This window comes from Candoia aspera, chromosome 9 (genome assembly GCF_035149785.1).
Source record: "Candoia aspera isolate rCanAsp1 chromosome 9, rCanAsp1.hap2, whole genome shotgun sequence".
Classification (NCBI taxonomy): domain Eukaryota; kingdom Metazoa; phylum Chordata; class Lepidosauria; order Squamata; family Boidae; genus Candoia; species Candoia aspera.
This window is the reverse complement of record NC_086161.1, coordinates 4,056,016-4,083,857: the sequence shown is the minus strand read 5'-3', so window position 1 is coordinate 4,083,857 and position 27,842 is coordinate 4,056,016. Positions and strand designations below refer to the sequence as shown.

Below are 27,842 nucleotides of genomic sequence, written 5' to 3'. Positions count from 1 at the left end.
ATGGCTACAGGGGTGGGGTGGGGAGAATGCAGAATTTTTCAGCCCACCCTCATTTCCCTCCCCCATAAAGAGCTAATAGGCCTCAAAGAAAAACATAGCATAAGAATTGTCCAACTCAGGTTTACTTCTTCAAAATAAGCAAAACATTCTGTGCCAGGGCTGGGTACCATCTTTCCCCCTTGCTGCCGCCTTGCAGATTGAGCCAAGACCCCTGCCAGCTTCCAACTTTCCAGAAACCGATGCCAGGATATTTCAAAGGTGTGAAGTTAGAGAAGGCTTGCCTATATAGTGTAGCAACCTCCTGCTGGGGGGTGGCACATGCATGAAGTTTTAATGAACAGCAGCTCCAGGAGACATGACGATAAGCAGCTGCTTAAGACTTTTCCTGTGGCTATTTTTAAAAAATTCATGTTCCCTCCCTCCTTCCTCTTCCCCCCACCTTCCTGCAGCTTCCCCACATCTTTTCCAGTCTTCATGATCTCACTTTGGATTCTCGAGCAGCACCTTACTCTAAAGGAAAGCAACTTGTATCCCAGGGAAATCCTCCAGATACCCCCTGGCTGGCTTCCCCATTCTTCTTCCCCACCTTCCCCTCTGCTCCATAGCACTGCACGCTTGGAAAGTGGGACAGAGAGGAGTGCCCCGAATGAAGCCAGACCCTGGAGAATAAAGCTGTTTGGTTCCTGTCCCTGATGAAGGGAGCGTGAAATTGACTGGACCAGCTGGCACATCTTTTATGGTCCAGTCAATGGCATCTCCTCCCAGAAATGTTGTACTAAAAGAAAAAAAAAAGACAGCTATGCACAGGAAGGAAGGAGGTTGTCTACATGATTAGATAAATGGATAAGCATCCATCCCTTCCCATACTTAAAACAAATATTTTTAAAGCTTTTAAAAATAGCTTCAAAAGTGCTCAGGATACGGAGCTTATGGAGAGGAAGTATGTCACTTACTCAGGGCAATTGTCCTGGTCGACCCCTGATGCCAATTCTAAGTTTTCCAGATTGAATTTGAATCCCTGTGCATGAAAAACTGCATAACCAGTTTGTTGAGAAGCAAGGTAGAAGACATCAGGTTTGTGTAAGGCATATACACACGGAGCACAGCTTATTCTACAATACCCCCCCCCCATTAGAAAAGCGAATGCTTTGAGGCTAAAATCTCCACATTTCTGCACTGCAGGAATTCGAGATGCGCCGGGTCAATCCACCATCCCTTTTGAACCATTAAATGCACATCAGTTTGACAGCCATATTACTTGTCAGCCTCACTAGGCTGCAGATTCTCACCCTGATGTGTCTGTGGAACAAAAATCTGCCATGCACCTTGAACCCCCCTCCCCTCTTCCTAAAAAATGCACTTCAAAATGTTGAGTAGGCAACGTTAGATGCACCTCTTCACTGACAAAGCGCCGTCACTTTGTTCTGGAAGAGGGCAGTTAAGAGGACCATCCACATTCAATCCTTAAATGAAATAATTTGGGCAGCCTTGGCTCAGAGTAGAAAATCCTCAAGGGCATATTTAGACCTAGACGTGGAAGCTTTTCTGCAGATGCATCCCAAGAAAGATGCTCTTGAGGCTGGCAAGCTGGTGGGCTTACAGAGAACACACATACACCACACAGCCCTCTCAGGTAGAGAGGGACCCCTTGTAGCTTAAGTCTCTTTGACAGTTCAGTTTACATCAGTCGACTGGAGGTTTGCCCTTGCCAAAAGTCGTCAGTGCCAATGTGCGAAACATTTGCTCAAGGAAACGCTTCCTGGGGAAGTGGTCCACCGAAGGATGTGAAGGCTCCCCCACTTTTTTTTTTAAACAGAGGAAAGACAGGTCATTGTGGATGCTCTTCCAAAATTATGCTTTAATGGAGGTAAGTAGGCTGGTTCCATCGGTACCATGATCTGAAACACACAAAGGCAACACATTCGATTATTTTCTCTGAACGGTGGGTGCCTTCACGGGGCAGGGCCGGGACAAGATGGGAGAGGGGCCTAGTTGGCTATGATGCCTGGTGCTGAATGGCCAGACATCTCCCTTTCAAGAAAAATGTTGTTATCACTCAACTGCAGTGGAACAAATTCAGATCGGGGGTGTACAATTCGTGCCCTCCTATTTATTTATTTATTTGCCTCAACCATTGTCTCCTACTTTTCATTTGAGGAAATATCAAAATTCTTCTCCCAGACTCTGCCAATTTCCCAAGGGGGAAAAAGCAAGAGGATGATTTTGAAGGGTAGCTAGCATTTTAGTGCTGGTCTATAGCCATCATAAGCCTTAACTAAATGAACTAATCAGTAATGGAAGATTCTTGCATTCTTACAAGGATTGTTATCAATTCGGAATAACACTGCACTGGATGTTACACTGGACCAGTGTTTCCCAACCTTGGGAACTTGACGATGGGTGGACTTCAACTCCCAGAATTCTCCAGCCAGCTATGGTCAAATGAAGTCCAGTTATGGACTATGCTGGCTGGAGAATTCTGGGAGTTGAAGTCCACCCATCGTCAAGTTCCCATAGCTGAGAAACACTGCACTGGACATAATCCCTGGGACCAACTGGCCAGTTCCTTCCTCATCCCTATTGTCCATGTGTCTCCTGGTCTTACACACAGAACTCTCTTGTCCCACAGAATAACACAAACAGCAAGGTTCATCCTCTCCCTGCAGCCTTACCCAGAGGAGTTGAAACTGGATGAATTGATGGCTACTTTAGAGGTGTTTTGAGGCATGCCAGGAGTGTTGGTGTGAAGTCCTGTGCCAGGGGATGAGGACCGGCTGGCATGGCCAGGTGAGCAAGAAGAAGACACTAGGAAATAGAGAAGAACATTATGAATAGGCAGGAAGCACAATAGAGGGAGGACTGTGTGTGCATCAGTAGGTATCCGTAACTTCAAGATCTTTTAATGATCTCTCTCTCTCTCTCTCTCACACACACACTTTTTTTGCATGTTGAAAGTACATTTGCCACATTAGTGTCCTCATAATAGCTGAAGTCCTGCTGCCAGAGACGGTTGCAAGAGGCTGTTTTAAATTCACAGAGGCATCTGTGGGCAGAGTCAAAAAAAGTCAAGGAGGAGGTTGCAACTGTGTCATTGAAGCCCTGCCTCTTTTTTACCTGTGTTGTGTGTTTAAAAAAATAGTCAAGGCTTTGACCACACAGTCACAGCTGTCATCTTGAGTTTTTGGCCTTTGCCCTGTTTGGACACCCCTGCATTTGACCCTACATCAGCGAGGACTTTCCTTGGTCAGTCTCAGGATCTGTGGCTGCCAAGGAGTTTAGGGATGCAGTTCTCCAAGCACAAAATGCTTGAAGAATCCCAGGTCCCCTTTTCTTTTGTTGAAGCAGTATACAAATGTTTTGAAAATAAAGATATAAAATGAAGCCAGGTTTACAATAATGCGAGAGAGCACAAAGAAAAAAAAATAGACCCATTCTTGGTGGAACTTACCTGCACCATGCATGGAACTGTGGGCAGAAAGGGGACCCAAAGATCCTGAAGTAGAAACCTGCAGAAGAGATGGAGTTAAATCTGGAGGGTTTGATCTACAAAGGAAAGGTTGCCAGGTCCCTCCTGCACATGTGGCGCTTGAGAAGAAGCATGACCTCCTTGTCATCTAATGCCAACCAGAAACTTGCAGCCCAGATATGACCGCTCTAGAGTAGACATTTGAACAACATGCTGTGTGTTTATTTATTTATTCATTCATTCACTGATGTGATTTGCTTCCTCAACGTTCTGTATTGCTGATACTGCAGCTGGCTTAGATGGCTAACACCCAAACTCCTAGAAGGAGGCAGGCAGGAAGCAGCAGGTATGAGTCACTGGAAGGTGCAGGTGACTCAGGACCCCAGAGTTGGGAAAAGGTTCCATTCCTTCTAGTGACTCAGAGCCAACATGGAGCCCTCCTTGCCGGCAACCCTGTTGAGGAATCTGGCTGGGGAAATTCTATTACACCTGGAGCATTGGGGTGGGGTGGGGGGCACGGACAGGGGGAACTCCCTTCCATTCTATCCAGGGATTCGCTTTGTCATAGTTTCTCTTGGGTGCCAAGCCTTTCCTTAAAAGCACCCTCTTCGCTGCTGCACAGCCTTGTAAAAAGAAATGATGCAGGCAGGAAGAGCTCCTGGTTGGCGGGCTTGCTACACGCGTACCCCTGCCCATAGATGTGGCTGAATCAAAGCCCCCAGCATTTGTCCTGAAGGCTGCTGGGAATTGTAGTGCAGCGGCATTGGTGGGGGATCCAAGCTTTCCACCTGTTCTGCAAGGAAAATTTAGAGGTGTACATTTGCTTTGTTATAGATGAGGATTGCAGGGAAGGAATTATGGAGGCCTTCTTTATTTGGGTTCACTGACCAGGACTGGAAGCAAGAACCTTCTGGTATGCAGCACACTGGGACTTTCCACCTGTATGAACCATGTCCAAGGAACACTCACTCTCCTCCTTAACCTCATGACGGGGTTCATCACCCTTCACCTCCATGTGCTAAGGGCCCTGCTTCTTGGCTGTATTGACATCCATGGTGATAATTTCACTTGGCGACCATACACACATTCATTCTGCATTGCTGTAATTGTTTTTAATTGCTTTATGTTTTTATGACTGTACACTGCCCAGAGTCACTTGTTGAGGTGGGCGGCTATAGAAAGCAAATAAGTAATAAACTCCCAGCTTCTGATGAGACAGGCTGAAGCTATCCTGAGCTGGTCTCTGGTCTTGGACTTCCTTCCTTCCTTCCTCCCTCCCTCCCTCCCCCCTCCCCCTAGAGAAAAAGGGGCCCAGCCCGCCCTACTTACCAGTCTGGAGTTGTAGAGGGGTGATTTTATGGGAGAGGGCATCGGACAGCTGATACGTTTTTCCTTCTGCCTTCGGTTGCAGAACCAGACTCGGACCACTTCCTTTTCCATGGACAACTGTTCTGCAATCAGGGCTATTTCCTCTGAGCTGGGCTTGGGGTTCTGCTGAGAGAAAGCCCACAATAAGCCCTGTTGGAAGGATCGACAGGAGCGGCCGTCCCTGCTTGGTGTGCTTCGGTGCGGGGGAGATTGGAAAAGGAAGGACGGCCTTGAGTTGAGTCCAACTCCGAGGGTCCTTTCCTGGGCAGTTTTATAGAAGCAGCTTTACCACTGCTGACTTCTGGAATGTTTTGACAACTTCCCTCTCTAGCCGAGAGCTAGAGGAGTTGAGCAATGAAAGGCAAAAGAAAAAAGGAAAGTGGGATTGTCTTTCCTACAGCTCCAAGCTTCTCCTCCAGCAACCTGTTGGTTCTTCTGGCTGGAAATAGTTCTGAATTAGGTTGGAAGAAGGAGCCAGATCTGTCCCTGCCTGGCTAATTCCCTAGCTCCTGGCCTGTCTTTCCTCTTTTATGCCTTTTTGTTTGCCCCTGCTGAAAAACAGGCTGCCAAAAGTTGTCAATTTTCATCTAGTATTCTTTGATTTTAGCATCACTACCAGGACATCTGCCTACACCACTCCAGGAGTGGACAGCCGTGCTTACGTCTTGGAACCGCTTCTCCAGTGTGGAGCGGATGTTGGTCTCAATGCTGGTTCGTTTCTTCCTCTTGCGCCCAAACATCTCGTTCACGGAGGGGTAAGAACTTGGGCTGCTCACAGAAGAGTCCAAGGGGGATGATTCTGTGGGGACGGGAGAGAAGAGGCAAGCCAAAATCACTTGCAAGAAGGGAAAGGGTTCTGGTAAAAGGTCACAGCAGCGAACAGTTGGGGTAGATATATTCAATAGGGCAGAAAGGCCAATTCTGAATCCTGCATTCTGTTCACAAACTGGTACTTCTCAGAAACCAAAAGCAAGACATGAAGGCAATTACAGGTAGTCCTCAACTTACGACCATTTGTTTAACAATGGTCCAAAGTTATGATGGTCTTGGAATGGGTGCTTTATGGCCTGTAAAACATTTCCATTGCACCACCCACTGCAGATATATGATTGCATTTCTGGCACTTGGCAACTGGCTTGCATTTACGATGGGTTGCAGTGTCCCACAGTCACATGATCTTGTTTTGTGACTTTTTTGCTGTTTTCCAGCAAAAAATGCCCATTGGGGAAGTTGGTTTTGCTTAACAATCACTGTAAAAATGGTCACAAAATCAGGTCGGGTCACGTGGTGACTTGACTTATGACCACAATGATGGAAATTCTGGTCCCAATTGTGATCGTAAGTCCAGGACTACCTGTATCTTCTTTGGCTCTCCAACCAACGTCGTGAAGAAACAGAACCATATTTAATGGAAATATCTCCCTGAATCCTTTGCAGAGTGGATGTATTTTCTGAAGGCAGAATCCAAAACAACCTAAAGTAAAGTCCCTTAATTCTTCCAATATCTATAAGGGAGCTTTCCAGATGGAATGGCTACTTCGGATGAGATGTTGTCTAAAAATAATAATAATAATAATAATAATAATAATAATAATAATAATAATAAATGCTCTTCTCTTGCCCTATTAGCTTGACTTGACAGTGTCTATCAACTTGACGTGATGGTGTCGATTGTTTCTGTAGTTCCAACATTATTTAACTTAGGCTGTGGGTAATATAAGACCCGGTTGCTTTTTCTGCCTCTGTTACAAAAAATTGGAGGGTTCTGATTTGTGCCAGAGAACAAATTTGAATATCCGCTGCCTTTTCAGAAGAAGGTAGAAATATTACCCTCCCTTCCCCTTTCATGTATGTCATGCTTCAACAACCAGAACTTTTCTGCAAATTCACTTGATTTAACTTTACTGGAAAAAAGTACCGTCATTCCATCTGAATGTTACAAATGTCAAATTTAAGTCTGTCATTGTGTTTTCCTGGATCGATCAACATGGCATTTCAACAAGGGTTCTAATGAATGCGAAAGCAGGCATATTACGTGATTTTCATCATGGTATTGGTTTATTCTGTATTTTGGGAGTTCAACACACTCTACTGACCCCTAGTGGCTAAAAGTGGTCATCACAGTAATGTGGTCCATTTGGGCTTATAAACATGTAGAAACAACTCATTGTACATCACAAAGCTTTGAGAATATTTAAGTGCATTAAATGCACATGCATTCTTAAGGTAGTTCTGGCAAATGGAAACTAAAACATTCAAAAGGAAACAACTTACGGCATTGGGAATTCCCTCCCCACTGCCAAAAAAAGAAAATCCGAAAATGTCCAATGAACGAAGAGTTACAAAAGGGAGGGGGAAGAACATTGTTGATTCTTGAATGTAATTGTACCTGCATCGCTCAGCCATTTCTCCAGGAGTGGTTTTAACTTGCACATGTTCTTGAAGCTCAGGTTGAGAGCTTCAAAGCGGGAAATGGTGGTCTGGCTGAAGTCATTCCCGTAGAGCTTCCCCATAGCCAGACCTACATCGCCCTATGGGGAGCAGAAGATGGTCAGAAAAGGGGCTAAGGCACCTGGGGGAGGGAGATCATTGAGTTATGGACTTGTTCAATCAATATCTGACTTTGCCTCTGGGAACTTGAGGTCCCCTAATAGGTCCCCTCTTTTCCCCTCTTTTTCCTCGTAGGAACCCCCTTGTGGGGTAGGATGGACTTAGGCAGGGAAGTCAACTGGATCACTTTGAGCCAGTCCCTCTCTTCCAGTCCTAGACTAAAACGTTCTATCTGCTGGACCAGTGTGATAATAGAAAGATAAAGTAGACAGACAAACAGACAGACAGATTATTGGTTGATTAGTCTTAGGACCATATCAAACAAAAGAAAACAAAGGTAAAATACAAGGTCTATTTCCAGGATAAAAGAGGTAAAAGAAAATACAATAATAAAATACTATGTGCTAAACACAAAGAATCAATGCTTAGATAAATACATTGCTTTTACATGATGCTATCTATCTACTGGACCAGTGTAGCAGATTATGGTCCATCGCCTCCAGCGAAGAGGCCTCCTTCTTGCACTGGATTGATTTGGACTGATCACAACAACAGTAACAGTGTGTGTGTGAGTGCATGTGTTTATGTTCTGGCCCGCTCTTTCTTGGAATAACATTGTGGCTGGTGTATATATGTGTGTGTGTGTGTGTGTGTGTAATCTGTATACATATGCACATACATCCATATATATGCACACACACATAGACATGTCTTTATGGAGGTGGGAAGGAATACCTAGGATCGATTCCATCTGGAATTGGCAATCTCGAATTGACCAAATGGGGCTGGACATTGCCTAGGATTTTTGTCTGTGCTTACAGTGTTCTGTCTCCTCTTCCTTTTGCAGGAGAATTGCCTTAAATTCAGGGCCATCTTCTTTTCGAGTAAATTAAACATTAGTTATACAGTAACACATAGTTGTAATGGAATTATGTAATATAATTAATTATGGCTTGCTACTTACATTAGCTATTATAATAAAACCACAGACTGGCTTTGTGAGGAGCATGCAGGTACAAATTGGAAAAATAAGTAAATAAGTGAAAAACTAATTAAAATTTACAAATTATGTATTAGTTATAACAACAGATCTTCATCTGTTAATCCCCAAGTAGTTTACAAGCAGAAAGGAAGGAAGGAAAGGAGGGAGGGAGGGAGGGAATGTGCAATGCTCAATTCAGGCAGAGTCAAAGGCTTGGGACATCTACAGAGGGGGTCCAAAAAGTCAAGATGGTGGCTGTGCCTCTGTGATTGAAGCTTTGGCCATCTTTCCCATGCCATGCACAAGCGTGTTTTACTGCTATTTCATTTCCTCCTCTTAGCATACAACTTAAAGGCTTCCCAGTGGTGCCACTGCACTGCAGCTAGGCCTAGAAGGGCCCTTCCCTGTGAGTGAAGGTCCGTGAACTGTCCAGCCGGCATGAGACCCCTCTCACCTGTGTAAACCCCAGTTTGATGCGCCTCTGCTTAAAAGTCTTGGCAAATTTTTCCAGCTCTTCCAAATCATTTGCTTCATCTGTTGCCATGGAAGATGGCAAATGTTTGGCAACTTGTAAGTGCTGAGGGGCCTCAAGGTGAGGCTCCAACAATGTCCCAGGGTGTCCAGGACGTCCCACTGCCTGTTAAAACACAAGCCATTGTGGAATTGTCATTATATTGCAGCAACAACTCATCCTTCTTCAACCCTTGCCAACCTGTTCCAGAATTCCCAGCCACATGTGCCCAGACACATCTGGGAGAGCACACCATCAGGAGAACATCATGGGATCTATAGCTGCAGGTCAAACCACAGACACATTAAGTTTCTGATGCTCCCACAAACCAGCTAATACTTTTCATGGATGGTGTCATCACAGAAGTTCAGCAAGGTTGGACCTCATTAGCACTAGGATGGGTGTCTATCAGGAAACCCCAGGCAGTAGGATAGACCGGGAAGCTGAAAAACATCCCAGCAAGTGTAACCCATTTCCATAGTATTGCCAAGAAAACTCCTTTAATGTGTCCCTGCAGTCACCAGGTACTGAACCCAAATTAAGGAGGCCTCCCTTTGAGTTCCACGATCCTAATCTTTGTGGGCATTTTAATGAGCTATTGTGCCCTGTGAAATTTCAGAAGCAGACACTGAGACAGACAGAGAGAGGGAGACAGAGACAACGCACTTAAACTGTGAATAGGAAGGTGGCTACGTCAAACTAGGCTTGGCAACAGGATTATGAACCTGCAAGGTAAAAGATTTCATCAAGTGCAATTATTGTAGCATTTGGGAAACACTTAGAGAAAACCTTCCAATAAAATTCTTGGAAGAGAAACACCCACTGATTAACCCATTGGCCTGGGATTCCCAAGCTATATAAACAAGTTAGCATTTGGTTTCCCCAAAGACTCTCAGATTTCTCCTCTGTGCATTTTCAAGTGGAATTCCCTCCAGAAATATTTTCCCCTGATACAAATGTTTGAAGCATTGCTGAATATTTTGTATTGGGAATTCATTTACCTGTTGGATGTCAACAGTTGGTCCTTCATATTTTTGAGGACTTGATGCCTGGCCTGCACTGGTCGTTGAGATAGCTTTGCTAATAATGGACATCAGTTATATGCAAGGGATTTAATATAGAATAGCCTGGATGAAGTGGCATGCAGTGATTTTCATGTTAGACAGTATTGACAATGACGTGCAGGAATGTATGGCATTTGACAGCATAAGAGGTTGTAGGCTTTCCATTTCTTAGAATGAGATAACCTTCATAACACATGAACTGTGAGCAGGGCTTCCACAGGTAAGGTTGAAAAAAGTCAAGACCAGGTTGTCTCAATCTGGGCAACTTTAAGATGTGTGGACTTCAATGCCCAGAATTCTCCAGCCAGCACAGCATAGCTGGCTGGAGAATTCTGAGAGCTGAAGTCCACACATCTTGCAGCCCTGGTGATCAAAGCCCACAAGGTCCTCCCTTGGTTGGGGTTACGTTTGAAATTCCAGGGACCAATATGGACCTCTTCAAAATATGGGCTTGAACTCCAGATTGAGTTTGGCGTAACAGAGTTTAACCAAATGACCATAACAGCAACTCTATTAATGGGAATTACCTGAGATGCTAAGCTGTGTCCAGGCTGCGGGAGCAGAAGTCCACTTTGCTGTTGAGGAAAGGAGAGAAGATTTGACTGCAGAGCTGAAAGAGAGTGAGGAAAATTCAGTCAGATCCTTCAGTTCCACCCAAAGAGCCTCATTCCACAAAGCCCAAATGCAGGCCGTTGACCAGTGTCTCAAATTTGACAGTCAGAAGAGGCACCCCAGCTCTTCCCCCATTATTCCATTTGTGTGGCAATGAGTCTCATCTTGCCCTTTCCCCAGTGCAATATTTCACATCTTTATTAGTCATCTAGGAAGAGATGCACGTGCAGATTAACCCTTCTCCCCTGAGATAACTAACATGTCATAAGTAGGAACTGCTTGAAGCAAAAAGCCGAGTGAAGCAGCCAGTTGCAATTCTCAGAGCTGGAAGTCAAAGTGCATGAACAGCGAATCACTCTTGACACCTGAGCATTCCATCTCATTTTTTAAAAAATGCAGAAGTAAAGTTCGCTGGGTCTAGTGGGCTTATTCCTAAGAAAATGACCTAGGATTGTAGCTTTATAATTAACCACCTTGATCTCAGAGATTGCTACTTTTAACCTGGCACACACACCTCCCTCTCCCAGCATGTTGCATTACAACTCCCATCACTCCCAGCCAGGTTGGGGCAAGCTAAGTCAATGCAACCATCCCTGTCTCACAGCGCATGGCTGCAACAATAAAACAAATTGCTCTAGGCAACCTGGTGACAAAGGTGACGCAACAGCTTGAATTGCCTGCCACCAAACAGACAAATTGGCTGGTGTCTTTCTTCCTTATGAGGCCTCTGTTAGTGTTGGGGATTGTTGCACAGGGTGAAAACAGGTTGGGCATTTTTATTAAAAAAGGAAATCACAGCAGAACCTTCACCTGCTGCCTGGGCCTCCTGGTTGCACAACGGGTGTGACAGCTCAAGGGGGTGGTGGCAGACCCACACTTCAGCTGTGTTTCAGCTGGCACCAGTGTTCATGGTCTTCCACCCAACTCAGCTTCTTCACTGACTATATACTGTATCTACCTATCTCTTTTACAAGTCACAATATATCTTTCATTGCCAGTTGTCATTATCATATTATTGTTGCTGTTATTAAAATAGTTCTTGCAATCTCATTGACATTATAACATTGACCTTAAATTATGTATTTGCCAGCATGTATATCCTATGATTAATCAAAGTATTTGCCTGCAAGATATGTAGGCCTGGTTCATCCTGTGATTTAACAATAGTTTATTGAATGAGCCCCAGCTGGCCGGGTTCATCCAGTTCAATAAGCCTTAAACTCTGTTTTATATACCACGATGCTTGGGTTTGCGCAAGCCAGGAGGCCTTCTGATGACTCTGCATGACTTGTAAACAGGGCTATTTTGGCAGCTTGCTTGTAGATGAGAGTTGGATTTTCACACATGTAAGCCATAAGATGGTTCACTGGTTTGTGGCTTTACCATGTAGTGTGAACTCTGCTACTGTGGTTGTAAGCCATGGTTTATGGTTCAACATATTGTGTAAATTAATTGTAGCTTATTCAATAAGCCATAGTTAAACAACCCTAGGGTAGCATATTGGTTGAATGGAGACAAGAAAGAGGCTCAGCTTTTAGAAGGTCAGAACCTGCTTTAATTTAATTTAATTTAATTTAATTTAATTTAATTTAATTTAATTTAATTTAATTTAATTTAATTTAATTTAATTTAATTTAATTAAGAATTGGGGAAAGGGGTTGGAGGACTGGAGGAAGCCATTGATTTCTGCTTCAAATATGGCTTTTTGCGGGGGGGGGGGTGTGCAATGAAAGCAATTGTCCCAGGCTCCACCCCAGATCTGATTCAGTATTTGAAATGATCAGATGGACCAATACTTTTCATTCAAGACACCACAATGAATAAACTAAAATAAACCTCTAAGAGTTTTTAAAGCGTTTTGGAGTTTATATACCAGCTCCTATCAACGAGGCCAGTGCTTCTCAACCTTGACAGTTTTAGGATGGGTGGACTTCAACTCCCAGAATTCCCCAGCCAGAAGTCCACCCATCTTAAAGTTGATAAGGTAGAGAAACACCAAACTAGATGACCGACTACGAAGGACAAAGACTAAAGGAAAATTAAATTACACTGAAATCAGACAGAGGGAGAACAAAGCCCGCAAAGACTTCAAAAGAACATTTGAGCATCCTCAGGAGAGATCAAAAAAGCCAAGAAGGTGGCCTTGACCATAAAACTGAAGCCCTGCCTCTTTTTTACCTGTGACTCAGGGCTTTAGCTGCATGGTCAAGGCCACCTTCTTGGCTTTTTTGCCCTCCCCTGCAGAAATCCCTGTCCTTAAGCCTCTTGGAGTCTTGAAAGAGTGCTGAATCCAGGAACTGCTCAGTGTCTGCCACTGAAAGCTGAGTCACCAGGAGTTACCTTTGGGTTGCAACTCAATACTTGGGTAATCCTGCTCTTGCACCTCCTCTAGTGAAACCCTTGCTTTGCTCCTGACGTCATGTCTCCAGAGGAAAGGAAGCAAAACAGAACTGTTGAAACTACCATGGGGCAGGAGCTGGTTAGAGTTTCATGTGCCTGGAAAGTTGCAAATCAGGGGCATGCTTGTCAGCACAATTAGACTCACAAGCCCTGAGTGGCTCTGGAAGGCTTGGAGACTGCTCCACTGCGTCTAATAATTTTACAACATTTGAGCCAGATAGGATCTAAATGAGCCAGACATAAAAATTAGCCTGATGGCTTTGCTTCCTAGCTGTAGGGTGGCTGGTTAGACCTATTTGGGCAAGTCTCTTCCTGTGGGGTGGGGAAGGTTTGTATAGGAAAAGACGAGTGGTGATATAATCCATCCCCAAAGAAGAAGATTGACAGGTGGCTCAAGGAACCATGACTCTGTGGCTCCAGGGATTACAGCAGACTGGCTCTGAACTTTGACTCTGAAACCATTTGCTTTTCTAAGTCATTGTAGTTACAAGAAAGCAGGAGAAGCAGAAGGGCACTGAGCTGGCCATTCCAGGGTAGGGGAAATGAGCTCTTTGATGGCTGACCCAAATCCTTGGTCCTGGTGGCTGGATTGCTGGAGATCTTGGCCTCTGAAATGCCAGATTCATTTATAATAAGATCATGTGCATCCATAACCTCAGTGGATGAGCAAGTACAGCTGTTGTGTTATCAAAATCTGGTTGGATGAGGGTACAATGTAGTCCTCATGGAAATAAGACCTCCTGGACTTGAGGTCCTTCAGTAATCTTGACATCAAGGCTGGGTAGAAGGTGGTGTACCTGTGACCAAGGACTCTGCTTCTGAGGCAATAGTATGTTCAGGATTTTCTTTTTGGGGGGGGTGGGGGGTGGGGGGGGGCTGGAACAAGCTGGAGAACCTGCTGGTATAATAGCTGTCTTGCTATCCAGGAGAGTCCCTGCCTATGTTCCTGGACTTGATCTTGGGCCTGGTTTTGGAATTATCCCATTATTTTTATGCTGAAGGCTTTTAATCTCCATGCCTTGGTGTCTACAAAGACTCAGGAGTTCATGGCCTTCATGGTCACCATTGGTTTGCTCAGATAATTTCTGGCCTCACCCATACAGTCAATTGTATTGGACCTTGTTTTCATCTTCCCATATCAGCTTGAAAGGTGCTGTTTCAAGGTAATCTGATATGGAGAATGTTACATCTAGCCCGTGGTGTGATCATTTCCTGATTCAGATGAAATTACCACCAGCTATGAACTCTGTAGAGTGAATGGACCTATTAGAGTGATCCACTCTAGGAACCTCATGGATTCAGGGGGATTTCAGAGGTTGCTGGGAAAGTCCTGAACTATTGGACAGGCAATTCTGTTGATTGCCTGGTTGCCAGACCTTCTCTGTAAGCCTAACCTGATTGTTTCTTTGGTTTCCAGAAGAGCTTGAAAAAGCATCAGCAGCCATGCTTGGAGTCTTGGTAGAGGAAAGCAAAAATTGAACCTGATCAAGCATGGGAACATGCTCAAGTTCAAACCTATATCATAGTGGTATAGGATGTAAAATACCAGTACGACTGTTCTGTTATTATGTTAATGAATTTTTGGCCAGTCACCTTGTTTAGGGTGGACCCCCTTTTGGGGAGGAACAAGCAAGTGAAACTCCTGTTGTGACCTGTTTGTCCAGAACTTTGTCAACCAAGTCACTCAGATTCCTCAGAGCTTTGACTCTTCATGGGTAAAGTGTGATGTGGCCGGAGTGACATGTTGCCATATTAGCTAGGACCCCTTTTGGTCTGCTGGTTCTGAGGAACTAGATAGGGTGCTCTCTAGCATGATCTCAGCCACTTGTGGAAGGGAGCCATGATCTTCCTGGCTCCTTTGTGGAGTTGGAGAAGCATGATGGGCTGGATTTTGGAGGTTGTCAAAGCCTCATTACAGGAAGGAGGGGTGATACCTGCAGCCTTGAAAGATGCTATACAATACCCCATCCTCCAAAGGCCCTCCCTGGAACCAGTCATATTAATCAACTAATACACCCTTCTCCTCCTCTTCTACCTCCACCACCCTGTGGTTCTTAACATCTACATGAAGCCACCAGGAGGCTTCAGTTGATTCAGGGTGATGCATCAATATGCAGATGATACTCAGTGCCACCCCAGACCAATCTGGCAATGCTGTCAAAGTCCTGTCCCAGTGCCTGGAAGCTTTTGAGGTCTGGAAGGGACAACACCGGCTAAAACTGAACCCAAGCAAGGTGAAATTAGCTTGTTCATCTTGGTTCTCTGTTAGACCCAGTGTTGTCTCTTGTGAAGAAAGCATCACCCATGAGGGACCAGGTCAATGACAGAAGGTTTTTCCCAGACTCACTGCTACTACTGGGAGAGCAAGTGGAGGCCATGGCTAGGATGGCCTTTGCTTGACTGCAGTTGGTGTGCCAGCATCAACCTTACTTAGAGATCATACAATAGTAATTCATGCCTTCATTACTGCTTGATTGAATGACAGCAATACACTCTATCTGGAGCTGCCTTGGAAGACCCCTTGGAATCTATAATTGGTATAAAATGAAGCCAGCCAGGAAGATATTACACCTGGGTTATGGCCGCCACATTGGCTGCTAATATGTTTTGGATAAATTTCAAAGTGCTGATTTCCACCTGAAAAGGTCTATATGACTTGGCACCAAGGCACTTGCATTGTGTTCTTTGATCCAAGGAGGATCCAAGGAAGATTCACATGTTCATCTTCAGCAATCCAGTGTTCAGAAATGAAGGGATGCATGCCTGAATTTTGCAAGGAGGAAAGACTGAATCTTTTGGAGAAGAGCTCTCTGATTATACATACCATCTTTGCTATATCTATTAATAAAAAAACTGGCAAGATCTATCTATCTATCTATCTATCTATCTATCTATCTACCTACCTACCTACCTACCTACCTAACTAACTAACTAACTAACTAACTAACTACCTACTCTATAGGACAGGTCAACATTACCTTCTATGTATTGCAGAAAGGTGGGGAGTCAGGAAGGTAGAATCCACATGGAGAAAAAGTAATCTACTTATGCCAATTGACAAGTTCAAAGCAAGGGTCAAATTTGTACCAGGGAATCTCTCATTCAGAGCATAGACACTTTGGAGGCTTTGAAATGTACAGTGGCATCATTTCTCCATCTCTTAAACTTTCTGCATCAAAGGCTACTGCTCTTCATTCAAATCAAAGATGGGTCCCTTGAGATTTACCTTGCTAATAAGGCAAACTTGTTTATATCTACTCAGAGTTCTGATTTAGCTTCATGGAACTTACTCCTAGGCAGCTGTTATTTCAGCCTTCTTCAACTTGGCATCTTCTAGTTGTGTTGGACTTCAGCTCCCATGAGCCCCACTCAGCATGGGGCATGAAAGTTGAAAATCAACTTAACTAGAAGGCATCCAGCTATGGAAGTATGTGTCATATGATTTCAACCTTCGGGAATTGAGCCAATGTTGGACACAATGGCTGTCTTCGCACAACACACTTCATCTGGGGTCTGAATTAACCCAATTTCTGGAATTGTAGAACACACTGATCCATAAACTAGCCAAAAAGACTGGTTCTCAACACACATGAACCAATCTTAGCATGTTGTTGGCATGCAGCTGCTAGTTTTTTAATTGATCCTCTTCAGCATGTCTTTCACCACTACGGCATTTGCTACTGAAGTTTTAAACTCAGCCACATCAGCCATGCAGGTAAGAGACAAGGACAGAGTCTGAGGAATCCATACCGATTCTCAGCTCCTGGTGATTTACTTTACAGAAGGCAAACAACCCCTTAGCAACTCAAAACTCCCCTAAAAATTCACAAAATGGGAAAAGCTACAGAATGATGGCCATGCTGAATACTTGAATGGCCAAATCAACCATCCATTTGTTGTAGTTCAAGAACATCTGGAGACCCACAGGTTCTCCAGCATTACTTATAGCAATCTTGCTGGAGAAATCCAATCCTACAATCTTAGATATTGCAAAAGATGGGATCCAGACTTGAGCCCTCACCTATTTATGAGCTCCTGATTCACAGCTGACTGAGTCCTGGAAATTTAACCTGGGTAGCAAGAACACCGAATAATCACCGTCAACAGCAAAACAGTGGTTGAAATAGGAGAAGTGGATGCCTGGAGGAAAGATTGGTCTCTTAGACCTCAGAGAAGGGAGAAGGAGCAAAAAGCAGTAGTTCCTGGCTTGGAGAACTGGTGGTCTGTCTCAGGAGAAGGGAACAACATCTACACAGACATTATAGAAACCAAACAGCCTTTAGGGATGTTCACGTTACCTTGTTGTCCTGCTGGGCCCTGAGAAAGCAGGAATAGGGGGACAGACTGCATAGGCCCTGGAACTTGCACGAGTTGCTGCAAAGTATGAAGAGAGTTCACATTCTGAAGGAGAAGAAGACAAGGTCAAATACTAGGACACCCTTCCACAGCCAGCCCATCGCTGGGCTACCTGTCCCTCTCCAGATGGCATCCTCCTGCTTTCTGATTTGTCCTCTTCCTCTTTTCTAAATAATAAGAGACCTGCAAATGCATGGCCATTGCCAGCTTTCTCTTGGCTTGAGAAGGAACATTGGAAGCCCAGGCCATACAGCCCTCATCGTACTAAACTATTGTTTGTTTAACCAAGGTCTTTATTTGGATAACCGCCCCGCGCAACCCCTGACCAGGTTCACACAACACAATAAAGCCAAAGATCAGCACTGCTTTGCCTGAACACCTGGGCTTGCGTATGCCCCCTAAAATCATTGGTGTGGCTCTCTCAAAAAGGTGTGGCCAAAACTGTAATTCTTAACGTGACATAAGGAGTGGAAGTATTAAGTTGTTATTAAGCATGACTGGAGAGTAATCACACGTACTGTTTAATTTTAATTAAATTTAAATGTAAATGAAAGCACACTAAATTTAGTTATCTGGCCCCACCCTGTTCAGGGGAACATGGTCTTTGGCCACTCAAAGGCTAAATAAGTCCTTGGCCCAGAAAAAGTTGCTCGTTCCTGGCATAAACCAGGATTCCCATAGCACAGGGGCCGGCTTTACCCATTGCTCGAAGGCTAAGGCGCAGCATGGTTTGTTTCATGTAGGTTCATGCAATGTGTGAATCCAGCCATATCACTCACTGACTCTAAATGCACTACATCTGGTCCTTCTGGATGTGCAAGAACAGTTTACAAATGTCAATACCCTTGTCTTCCATAAATGTTTGTAAGTCTGGTTGAAAGCTGTGTCTTTTGGCTGTGGACTCAAGAAATGAGGCCACAGCCTTTTTGTTCCCCTCAAATCTTTCATCAGTCAGCCTTACTGGACAGCATCAAGTTCGCATAATGAGAAAGTGAGAAATGTATTTCTATTCCTTTTTTCCATGCCATGCATACAACTCTCCTTAAGCTACAAGCCGTCGAGAAACCATCCCATCACTAGCCTTTTTCTTCTGCGGATATAACCAGAATGGCCTGCCTCTCATCTGTGTTGAGAGTACCCAAAGGATTTCTTTCAAACACTGATCAGAACTGAACCATCCTAGACTGAAGTGCTCTGAGGGCCTTCAGATCACACCTCTAGGAAACTCCTATTCTTGAATTTGCCATCAGTACTTGAATGTGTGAAGAGGACCAATTCTTACCCCAGGAATTTGTCCTCCAGGCATCATGGAAGCCCCCTGGGCTAAGTGACTTGATCTGGAGGAGAGGGACGTTTGCAAAGAGTCACTGAGGTCTTCTGTTTTAATCTGCAAGGGTGAGCAAAAGGAAACAATCATGACACCAACATCTAAGACATCTGAAAAGCACCAGGCTGGAGAAGACTATATGGTAGCTTCAGCTGACTTGCTGTGGGATTGTAGTCTATTGAAATGATTGGAATGTTCCTCAACCTTTGTCTTAAATAAAGGATGGGACAATTTCTAAAACAGAAAAAAAAAACTCTACAGAAGAGAGATTCAATGCCCACATTTTCAGGGAGATCTCTTCTTTTTTTTCCAGACTGATTTCTAAGGAAATATTTGAACATTCACCCAAGAGATTCACAACCAACTCTCCCTTCACAGGACCATTCTTCTCACAAGAGACTTCAGGTACCATGAAAGGTTATCTTTTTAAAAAATCTACCTCTAGGATTTTTGTTCGGGGATAATGAAAGAAGAACCCTATCTTGTTGCTTAGGAAGAAGTCAGTCTTCTAGTGAACCGCATGATTGATGGATAAAACAAATCACAAATTTAAAGTATTGGATTATAGATGCTGAGAAATCCTCCAGTCTTGCTGAGATCCTGAAGAAGTCTTCACAGAGCAGACCATAACCCAACTGAGGATTTTATAGATACACTCATTCAGTTAAGTGCCAAATACAAGAATATGTACAACTGCAATTAACAATATAATCCCATGTACATTTCTTTTGAAGCAACTCTTACTAAGTTTAGTAGTGCTTACTCCTAAGTATGTGTGCATAAGATTGCATGCTTAAGCACTTCCCAACATAGTCATATATCCAAGCATTTAGGCCCAGACGTTCTGACTTTCCAACATTTAGGCTTCCCAAAATTTCTGGCTGGTTGCTAATGGACTGAAAACCTTTCCATCTGAATGGGACACTGCACCCCAAAAGGAATACTCAGGGTCCAGCATATGGAGTGGAACCATCCAGAAATGTCATTCAACTAGCTCTCAGAAGCAGAAAAAGGGACCTATGACATTTATCTCAACTTTAAAGAATCTCAATATTTTGCTTCTTAAACTAAGCTTTAGTTGGAAGACCACTGGCAATCCTGAGTCCACAGGAGATGGGAAGGGGGGAAACCGACATACTGGGCATGAGGATGTCATCATACCAGTGACATAAATGGTCATTCATAATGTTTGTATAATGACATCCTGCACATGGTATCATCATGGCTTGTGCCAGACAGCTCTATATAAGCCACTTAGTATAAACACTTTGGAAACAAAGTCGAATGTTTGTCTAGTGGTGGGTGCATTGATAAACAGAGGAAGGAGAAGACAACAGGCAGCAAAAGTATCTGAAATGAGTTGGGTTCAGACTCATGAGCAAAAGGCAAATCAACTTTCTCCCCATGTCCCCAAAGCACATTTTATGGAAGATTTGCACCCAGACGTGAAAGCCCAGGCATCCAGTTGGTTTGTCCTTGGCATTTGATGATCACTATGACTAATTATCATGGAAAGAACTGGCAAGAAAACTGAGCAAAACTGAAACCACAAATCATTTATGCACAGCAAGAAGATTGATGCGTTTTCTCAAGCCACAGTTCACCGCCTACTCCCTGCACTGGTTTCTTCAACCACTCTCCTTATCTCTCACACATTTCCCTTGGAAGAATAGATGTAGCTAAGATTTTACTCCTTCCAGATTCCTTTGGAGAAGGAAAAGAACAATCCAGATTATTGTCTCTAACCCACGGGGGACAAGATGTCTCTGTCTGGTATTGCGGAAGACAAGGTGCTTCAAAGCTCTTGGATCTACCCTAGCGTGGTTGAAAGTGGATGATTCAAAGAAGGACACAGGTTAGTCTCCTGCAGCAAAACCCAGCAAAGGTGTCTGTGGCACTTTAAAGAATAAAAAGAACAAAGCCATTACAAATTGGTGAGCCTTTAAGATGCCATCAGACTATTTTCTCTTTTTGTTTGGCTTACAGCAATTTCTCCTGTCATTCTGCCTAAGCAAATGGCGCTCAAGGCAACCGGCAATGAAGTGAAAGACAGAACAAACAAGTTGAAAGCCCAATTAAACAATCATCTACTTAAAACTTAAAACAATAATTATATAATAAAACCATAATCAAAACAATCTAAAAGGGTAAATTGGAAGGATGCATGTTGATATTCTCTGAAAGTATGGCCCAATCAAGCTCTAAAAAGAACATGTTTTGCACCCATATTCCTGCATTACAATTCTTCCTATTTTTTTTTCTAATTACCCTTCATTTAGCCAGTATGGGCAACAGCCATTCATGAAACAGTTGTTTACAAAACTCTGGAACTAATGCCAAGAATAAAAATGCTATTACTTTTCAATGGCCAAATAATTATTTCATATCTGGTAAGCCTCCAAACATTTTATTATAATTTGATGAAAACGTGATGCAATAGTAATCCTAACTGAAAATATTTTGGGTTTGTTATTTCTTTAGCATATCGAATTATATTCTGGAGCAAATCTGAAAGCACTTTGATTTAGTACTTTTGACTGAAAGCTTAGACGACGCCACTTAGAATTCCATCAGTGGTTCCATAAATGCTGATTTTTAGGCTAGTGTTTAAGGAGGCTTTTTAAAATACCTATTTTCTCTCTCCCCCCAAAAATGGTGGCTTAAAAATAGCTAAAAGAATAAACACAGTCGCAAGCAAGCCTTTGCATATAAAATATTCATGTCAGAAATAAAAGACACAAGATGATGGAGCATGTTCCGCTAATAAATGGAAAACAAAATAAATAGAATTGTTAAAGCAAGCCTTCAGCTGTTCTGAACTGATTAATGAACCTGATTAGTCAAGGAGAAGAAAGACTCATTGTATGTGATTAAACTACTTAGTGATCAGATACTTCTGCTCCCAAGCTCTTTTGACTTGCCCGTGGCCACTGATCATCATTTTCTTTTTATCCTATTATTAATCTAGGATAATTTTCTTCTGTTGGTCTGAGTCAGCAGAACTCAACCAGTTCACCAATCCTTGCAAAATGGTAAAACAAGAAACATGCAGCACTTCTGCTCTTCAGCAAATTGCAAAGTCATCCATCATAGAAAAGATGGTTCATCACGTTCAGCTTCATTCTGGATCCTGCATGACTCTATTAACTTGCAATCAGCAGAAAGACCATTCTTTTTTACCCAGCAGCCTCTTGCAGAGTCCAGAGTGTAAAACAATTGGAGTCTACCACTGCCCCAAACTGTGTTTTACTGTTTTGTGTTTTTTTTTAAAGCATTTTTGTTATTATATAATTAATATTTAATCTGGGTCAGCCACCTGGGAGAAGATGCACATGACTTTTCAATAAAAAACATAATCATTTGCCAAGCACACTTTCCAATCCCTCACTTCCCCATCGTTGCATGCTAACACACATTTGGAAATAAATGACAGGCTTGTCCTTTTTCGATCAACTTTTGCAAAGTTACACAAGTGTCAGAGAAAAAGGACGTATACTTCAGGTAAGAGACCGACCGAAATTGCATCATTCAAAATAGCCCATCAGCAAAAGTATTTATTCGATTTCAAATCCACCCAGTGACACACGTTCTTTGGGTGAATGATGCAAGGAAAAAAAAAAGATTCTTTGCTCATATTCCAGTGTAGATCTGACTCCTGCAATCTCACTCCATTGCCCTGAGAAAGCGTGCTGTGGAATCTGAAGCCTTGCACTCCAGAACAGTAAAAATCTGCCCAATACAATCAGATGTGAACAGCATCTCCCAAACCATTAGTGCAATACACCCCATGACCGGCAGAGGGAGAGAAGACGTATAAAAGAGTTCTGATAGATGACTGGCAAAAGAGAGATAATAATTTCTACCAGGACTGTAGAGTGTTGAGCATGTTAAAAGATTGTAAAGTCTGGAGAGAAGTCCTTTCTTGGTGGGGAGGATACATTGCAGGAGAGAGAATGAGAAAGAGAGAGACCCACCTTCTGGATCATGTGAAGAAACTCAAGCCTATTTTGTCAAGGGGTATTTTGAGAACAGCCTTCGTTTGAAAGGAAATTACAGAGTTGCAGCTTATTGACCATCATTCCAACATCTCCTGATCAGGGCATGAATGCAAATTAAAACATCTCCAAGAAAAGACTATCCAGTGAACATCTCCAGTAAAAGGAGCACCCATCTCCCTTGCAGTTGAGCCTGCATTTATTGTTCTGATGTTCTCCTACCGGTGTCAGATCTTTTCTCATTCCCCATCAACAAGCCAGTATTTGAAAGGATGAGGAGACCCTCTCTCTGAACTACGGATAACAAGAAAAGTTATACCTCTTATCCCTTGTCCTTTCTCAGCACGTTGTTTCCAGGAATGCTCTTGCATAAAAAATAATTGGCCCTTCTCTGTAGCCACAACTCCTGAAGGTCCAAAGGAACTGGCAGAAGATGCATGTGCTCTTCTCAGGACCAACACTGCTAAACAAAGCCAAAAGGTCCAGCAGGCAAAGGGGAAAAGAGAAAAAGAGGCTGGCTACTGGAACAATACTTTCTCCTTTGCCTGTGAACAAGACAGTCCCAATCGCCTGGAGTGTGGAAGGAACGAAAGCCTTTTCCAAACTGAAATCAATTTTTATTGCTGCCAAAAGAGAAGAATTTGGAAGCGCTCCAAGCAGAAATGGGTGTGTTGAATCTCTGCTCAAAACAACATGAGAAAATCAGGTAAGGTTGGCATTAAAAGATGGTTGCCAATATGCGCACATTTATTCCTTTAAAGCTGAATCATTCCCCCTTTCCTCAACATGTCCACGGAGAACCCCCAAACAGCTGGAGAACTCTGCTTTGGCTCCACCTGGCTTCTACCTGTACGTTTCTCCCTACCGTTGCTCATCACCTTCCCTTACCAATTAGAAATGCAACCAAACCACAAAAGTTTGGACGCAGAGCCAATCTTTTTATAAAACCCAAGTTGCGTATGCAGATCCCTAAGAAAATCGGATGCAGATTAGCAAAACAAAGCCCCAAATCTTGTTAGGCTTCCTGAGTTCCAAGACTTAACTCTGTTAGTCAAATCAACTTAGGTGTAAAATAAGGTGATCCAAACTTTCCTCCGGTGTCAGTGTCAAGCCCTAGGATATTTTGCGTAAGAAAAACACATGGAGCAAGGAGATAAGATGGCTGTAAGGTGGTCTTTTGCTTTTGACATATGTAGCTCTCTGAAGACATGGAAATTACGGAGCAGGTTTTCCTAATCTTTGTAGCTGCTACAGGAGGAGAGCTACATTCACAGAATTTCTTCCTGGTGTTCAGCGAATGTATGACATTTCAGGATAAGCCCCAGGAGTGTGCAAAGGAGCACACACAGAATAACTTCTGAGCAAGACCAGTGAAAGGAACTAGGAATCACAAATGCAAAATATTAGGTACATTATGCACAGACAGTTCAGAGATATGATAGTGTAGAACACAGCTGAGTTTAGCTGATGGCACCATCTGGGTAAAGCTTTGGAGAAGAGGGGTAGAACCTTACTCAATAGAAAAAACAACCATCTCTCTGGCAGGTAGCAGAGCTGATTTAACCTATCTGAAGAAATGCATGGAACTATTGAAAGAGAGTCATCCATAGGATTATTTACTCAAGAATCTAGGTGATGGAATTGTCCCCAGTCTGAATGCAAATTCTCTAGTGTACCTCAGCTACATAACTTTGCTCTACTGACCTTGTTGAGGTGGTTCCATATTTACAAGCATCTGTTGCTCCTGCACTACAGCCCCCAAAGGTTATCAGCTGTTAAACATATCAACATCATTTTAAAAGGAATTTCATAAGTCCTTTATAAATGGAATTTCATAATTTTCATTTTACCTTGCAGGCAAGCTTCCATCTCGCTAGCTGCTGTCAGAGAGAGAGAGAGGAAGGAAGGGAGTCTATATATCGTGCTGAGCCAAATACTATGTATATTGTATGAATCCTGCCAACTGTGTATATAATGAACCACAATTAAAACAAGCCTGGCTTGGTGAATCCCCAAGGGTGGACTAGTTAGGAGTTTTCCTAAATCATGGTTTCACAACCAATGGCTATTAGCCTCGATGGTAGTATGACTGCCTTTGAAGGCCATCTGCTGGGTGACCAGTGGTCTTTCTTATGCAGTTGGTTGGCCATAGTAAGAACAGACTGCTGGACTAGATAGGCCAGGGGTCTGATCCAGCAGGGCACAGTCTATGTCCTTACATTCAAAAAATCCATGCATTGCTTAGCAAGAGTTTGAGACATATTTTACATGGTAAACTTGACCCAATAAGAGAATGGTGGTGTGTGGAAGGATTTAATTCCAAACTCATGTTGACTCTTACGTAATAAACTCATTAAAATATAACTTGTGTTGTTGCTTATTAACCAGATCATCTTTTATAGTAATTGGAATTGTTATTAACCTAATTTACATCGCCTTAAAATTCTTCTTCTAGAAAAATGTTTCATATGCTTGATGTTAGTGGCTTGAGCGTAATTCCTTTCTTGAGTGCTTACAAACCAGAATGGTTTGGTTTACACAACATGCTAAAGAAAGCATATTATGTAATTTCCATGACAGATTTTTCCTCTAGCTGTTTTCAAAAACTGTCACAGAGAAGACCATTGTCACCACATGTGATAGTGATTTCCATCAATTTATCCTATTAATGGCAGGAGGAGCCATGCTTCTTCCGCTCATCTAGAAATGATCTATTTCTTTTTATTACCTATATTTTTCTAAATCTGAAACGTATTTCCCTTCTTGTCTGTAATCTCTTCCTAAATGAAAACATTGCAGTTGAAGCTAATGAAGCTGTAATTGCAGAGTTCTTATAGTCTTACACAGGCATCTTATAGCAGACACACACAGCTGCAGATGTGTTAGTTGGGAATTATGGAAATCCAACACATCTGGAGGGTACCAAGCAGGGAAGGCTGATTTGTCAGATGCTCGCACTGATTCATCTGGTCACTCTAAAAGGCGACCAAGTTGATGGGAAGAAAACAACAACAGTCAACAGCTACTTGAACAACAGATGGAGGGTGATGGAAAACGATCAAAGCTTGACTTGCATAACCCGTTTGAGGAAGGTGTTTCATAAACATTTCACAAGAATTACGCAGGGAGAACATCTCCCAACCTGCCTGTAATTACTGCTCCAGCTCGTCCTTACCAATAGGGTGAAATCGTAAGAATACAACTAATAATAATCATAGGAAAAAAGGTCTGTTTTGTAACTGATCCATAAACTTTTGGCAACCGGCAGGGCTCATGAAGACATTTGGTAAGCCCAGCTGGGCTGAGGTTCAGCTTCACCCTGAATCAGCTACGGGAACAGTAGCGATGCATCGCCAGGCCCGAGAGGGGAGGGTGACGAGAATTACATTGATACAGGCGTAGATAGCCAGAAGTAGGCAGATGCCTCCAGACCTGTTGAACCAACCTGGGAAGTATTTACTCTTCCTCCTTGTCAACATGAAGCCAACTCCTCTTGCCTAACCTTTTTTGAAAAAGAAAGACCTGTTGATTAAAATGCTTTGGAAATGGTTACAATTCTGGCAGCTGCAACCTCCCCTGAGTTTCTCTCCTCTAGGTAAAGCTCGGGTTCCCGAAGTTTGTCAGTGCTGGACCTACACCTTATGTGGTGTACCTCTCGAAGCCCTAAGATGATTCTCCCTCCTTCCCTCCCAACCTTCACAACATCTCCTTGTTCATGGTTTGATGATTCTCCAGAGCTTTGTTTCCCTTGTCTTCATCCCTTTTTTGCACATATAGTATTGCCCATAACCTTTCCCACTGGCAAACCTACTGTCCCTCAAACCCTTTTCAATCTATGTTCTTCCAAAGCTACCCCTCATATAGACAGTGTAAAATGCAATAATCATAGCTTATAAGTACTAACAGCTTTGCTGTTGCCACTGTTACATGTGGCAACTTGCACAATGATCAAGGCTTAGCAAATGCCAAAAAAAAATGGAGGAAGAAAACCAGATCAGGAGTAAGAAATTCAACATGTCCAGAATTTGACAGATACAAGACTAAATTGTAATGGGAGGGGAATAGTCCTACAAATACATGCCTCCCCATGCATCATTTTTATTTGGATGATAACTTAGTTAACTTTAAAAAAAATGAGCTCGAGGCTTTCCATTCAGATTAAGGTCAGATGTTGTCCTTGCTCTGATTTGGCTTTGTGATTCCACATTACCAAATCAGATTGGATGTGACATCATTACACAAGTAGAATTATCCCTAATATGCTAGATGATATAGCAGAAGACAACAAGGAATGAAAACATGACAAAATTTGGGGAAAAGTGTAAGGGTTAAGCTTCCTCTACCAGCCTCCAGGAAACAGGGTACTTTCCAGAGGCCTAAAGTCTTCTCTTTGCAAAGGAATAGTCAGTCATGGAAATGTAGTTCAAGCGCAATAAAAATACCATGTCAGCATACTCTCTTAAGGCAATCTTCACCAAACAGGAGCCTTCCAGAGATGTGGGATGGAACTTCTATCATGCACCAGCTGATACTATAATATAGCACAATTGGAGTCTCCAAGTTAGATAATGTTTTATGGCAAATGTTATTTTTTTGCTTTATGTATGTTGTGCAACACTCCATGTGGACTTGTGGTGGTGACATTAATCAGTGACACATTCTCCACTTCGTTCCCTTTGAAGTCTGAAGGTTCTAACTGTGGATCTTTACCCACTTTGGACAATAGCAGAATGTGGCCCAAGATGAGAACTGAGAAGGAAGATATGGTGCAATTGAGAAGTTTCCCCTACTTTTTCTTTAGGGTACAACCAGAAGATTTGAGAAAGGGCTCCCCTCTCCATAATAAAAGCAGCTCAGGCTTTTGGTTAGCACATTCCCATATACATGCCTCTTGCCCTCAGGACATGACAGCTGGCCTCTATCAGGAGATCTTTCAAAACACAAGAACTGGGGAAGATAGAGACTGTTCTTTTCAACCCAACCCAACATCTTTGTTGTGCAGGCAATAGAAGACACTATGGTTTGTGAATATGACAAATCTGGGTTGTATTTTGGTTTTGAGATGGAGCCTCACAAGTTGTTAAAACAATGTTGGGTGGACTGTTTTTCTTCCAGGGAATAGTGGGCAACTGAGTTACCTAATCCTTCAACCCTGAATAAACTATATTTTTTACAGAGACTGAACTCACTTCAGCTGTGACACAACCCTCT

General features: G+C 43.0%; 1 protein-coding gene across 2 annotated transcripts; it reads right to left on the bottom strand.

The window, feature by feature from the left end:
• Positions 1–1,125: 1,125 nt before the first annotated feature.
• POU2F3 (POU class 2 homeobox 3) lies at positions 1,126–18,832 on the bottom strand. Of its 2 annotated transcripts, none has more exons than XM_063310898.1 (10): positions 18,592–18,832; positions 17,252–17,354; positions 10,469–10,551; positions 8,821–9,003; positions 7,224–7,365; positions 5,497–5,633; positions 4,796–4,957; positions 3,449–3,506; positions 2,673–2,805; positions 1,126–1,898 (listed from the first exon to the last, which is right to left on the bottom strand). In XM_063310898.1, the coding sequence occupies exons 1-10, from the start codon at positions 18,724–18,726 to the stop codon at positions 1,859–1,861; spliced, it is 1,176 nt and encodes a 391-aa protein (XP_063166968.1). In that variant the 5' UTR covers positions 18,727–18,832; the 3' UTR covers positions 1,126–1,858. The 2 variants fall into 2 exon arrangements, with proteins under 2 accessions (XP_063166968.1, XP_063166969.1); XM_063310899.1 differs by having other exon boundaries at positions 17,252–17,327.
• Positions 18,833–27,842: the final 9,010 nt, after the last annotated feature.

Bases quoted from the DNA above. Each gene is read 5' to 3' on its own strand.
- POU2F3 (XM_063310898.1), bottom strand. From the start codon at position 18,726: ATGATTGTTTCCTTTTGCTCACCCTTGCAGATTAAAACAGAAGACCTC. The intron at 9,004-10,468 runs GTAATTCCCATT...GTGTTTTAACAG, and splicing joins GACACAGCTTAGCATCTCAG to GCAGTGGGACGTCCTGGACA. The intron at 5,634-7,223 runs GTACAATTACAT...CCGTCCCCACAG, and splicing joins GAAATGGCTGAGCGATGCAG to AATCATCCCCCTTGGACTCT.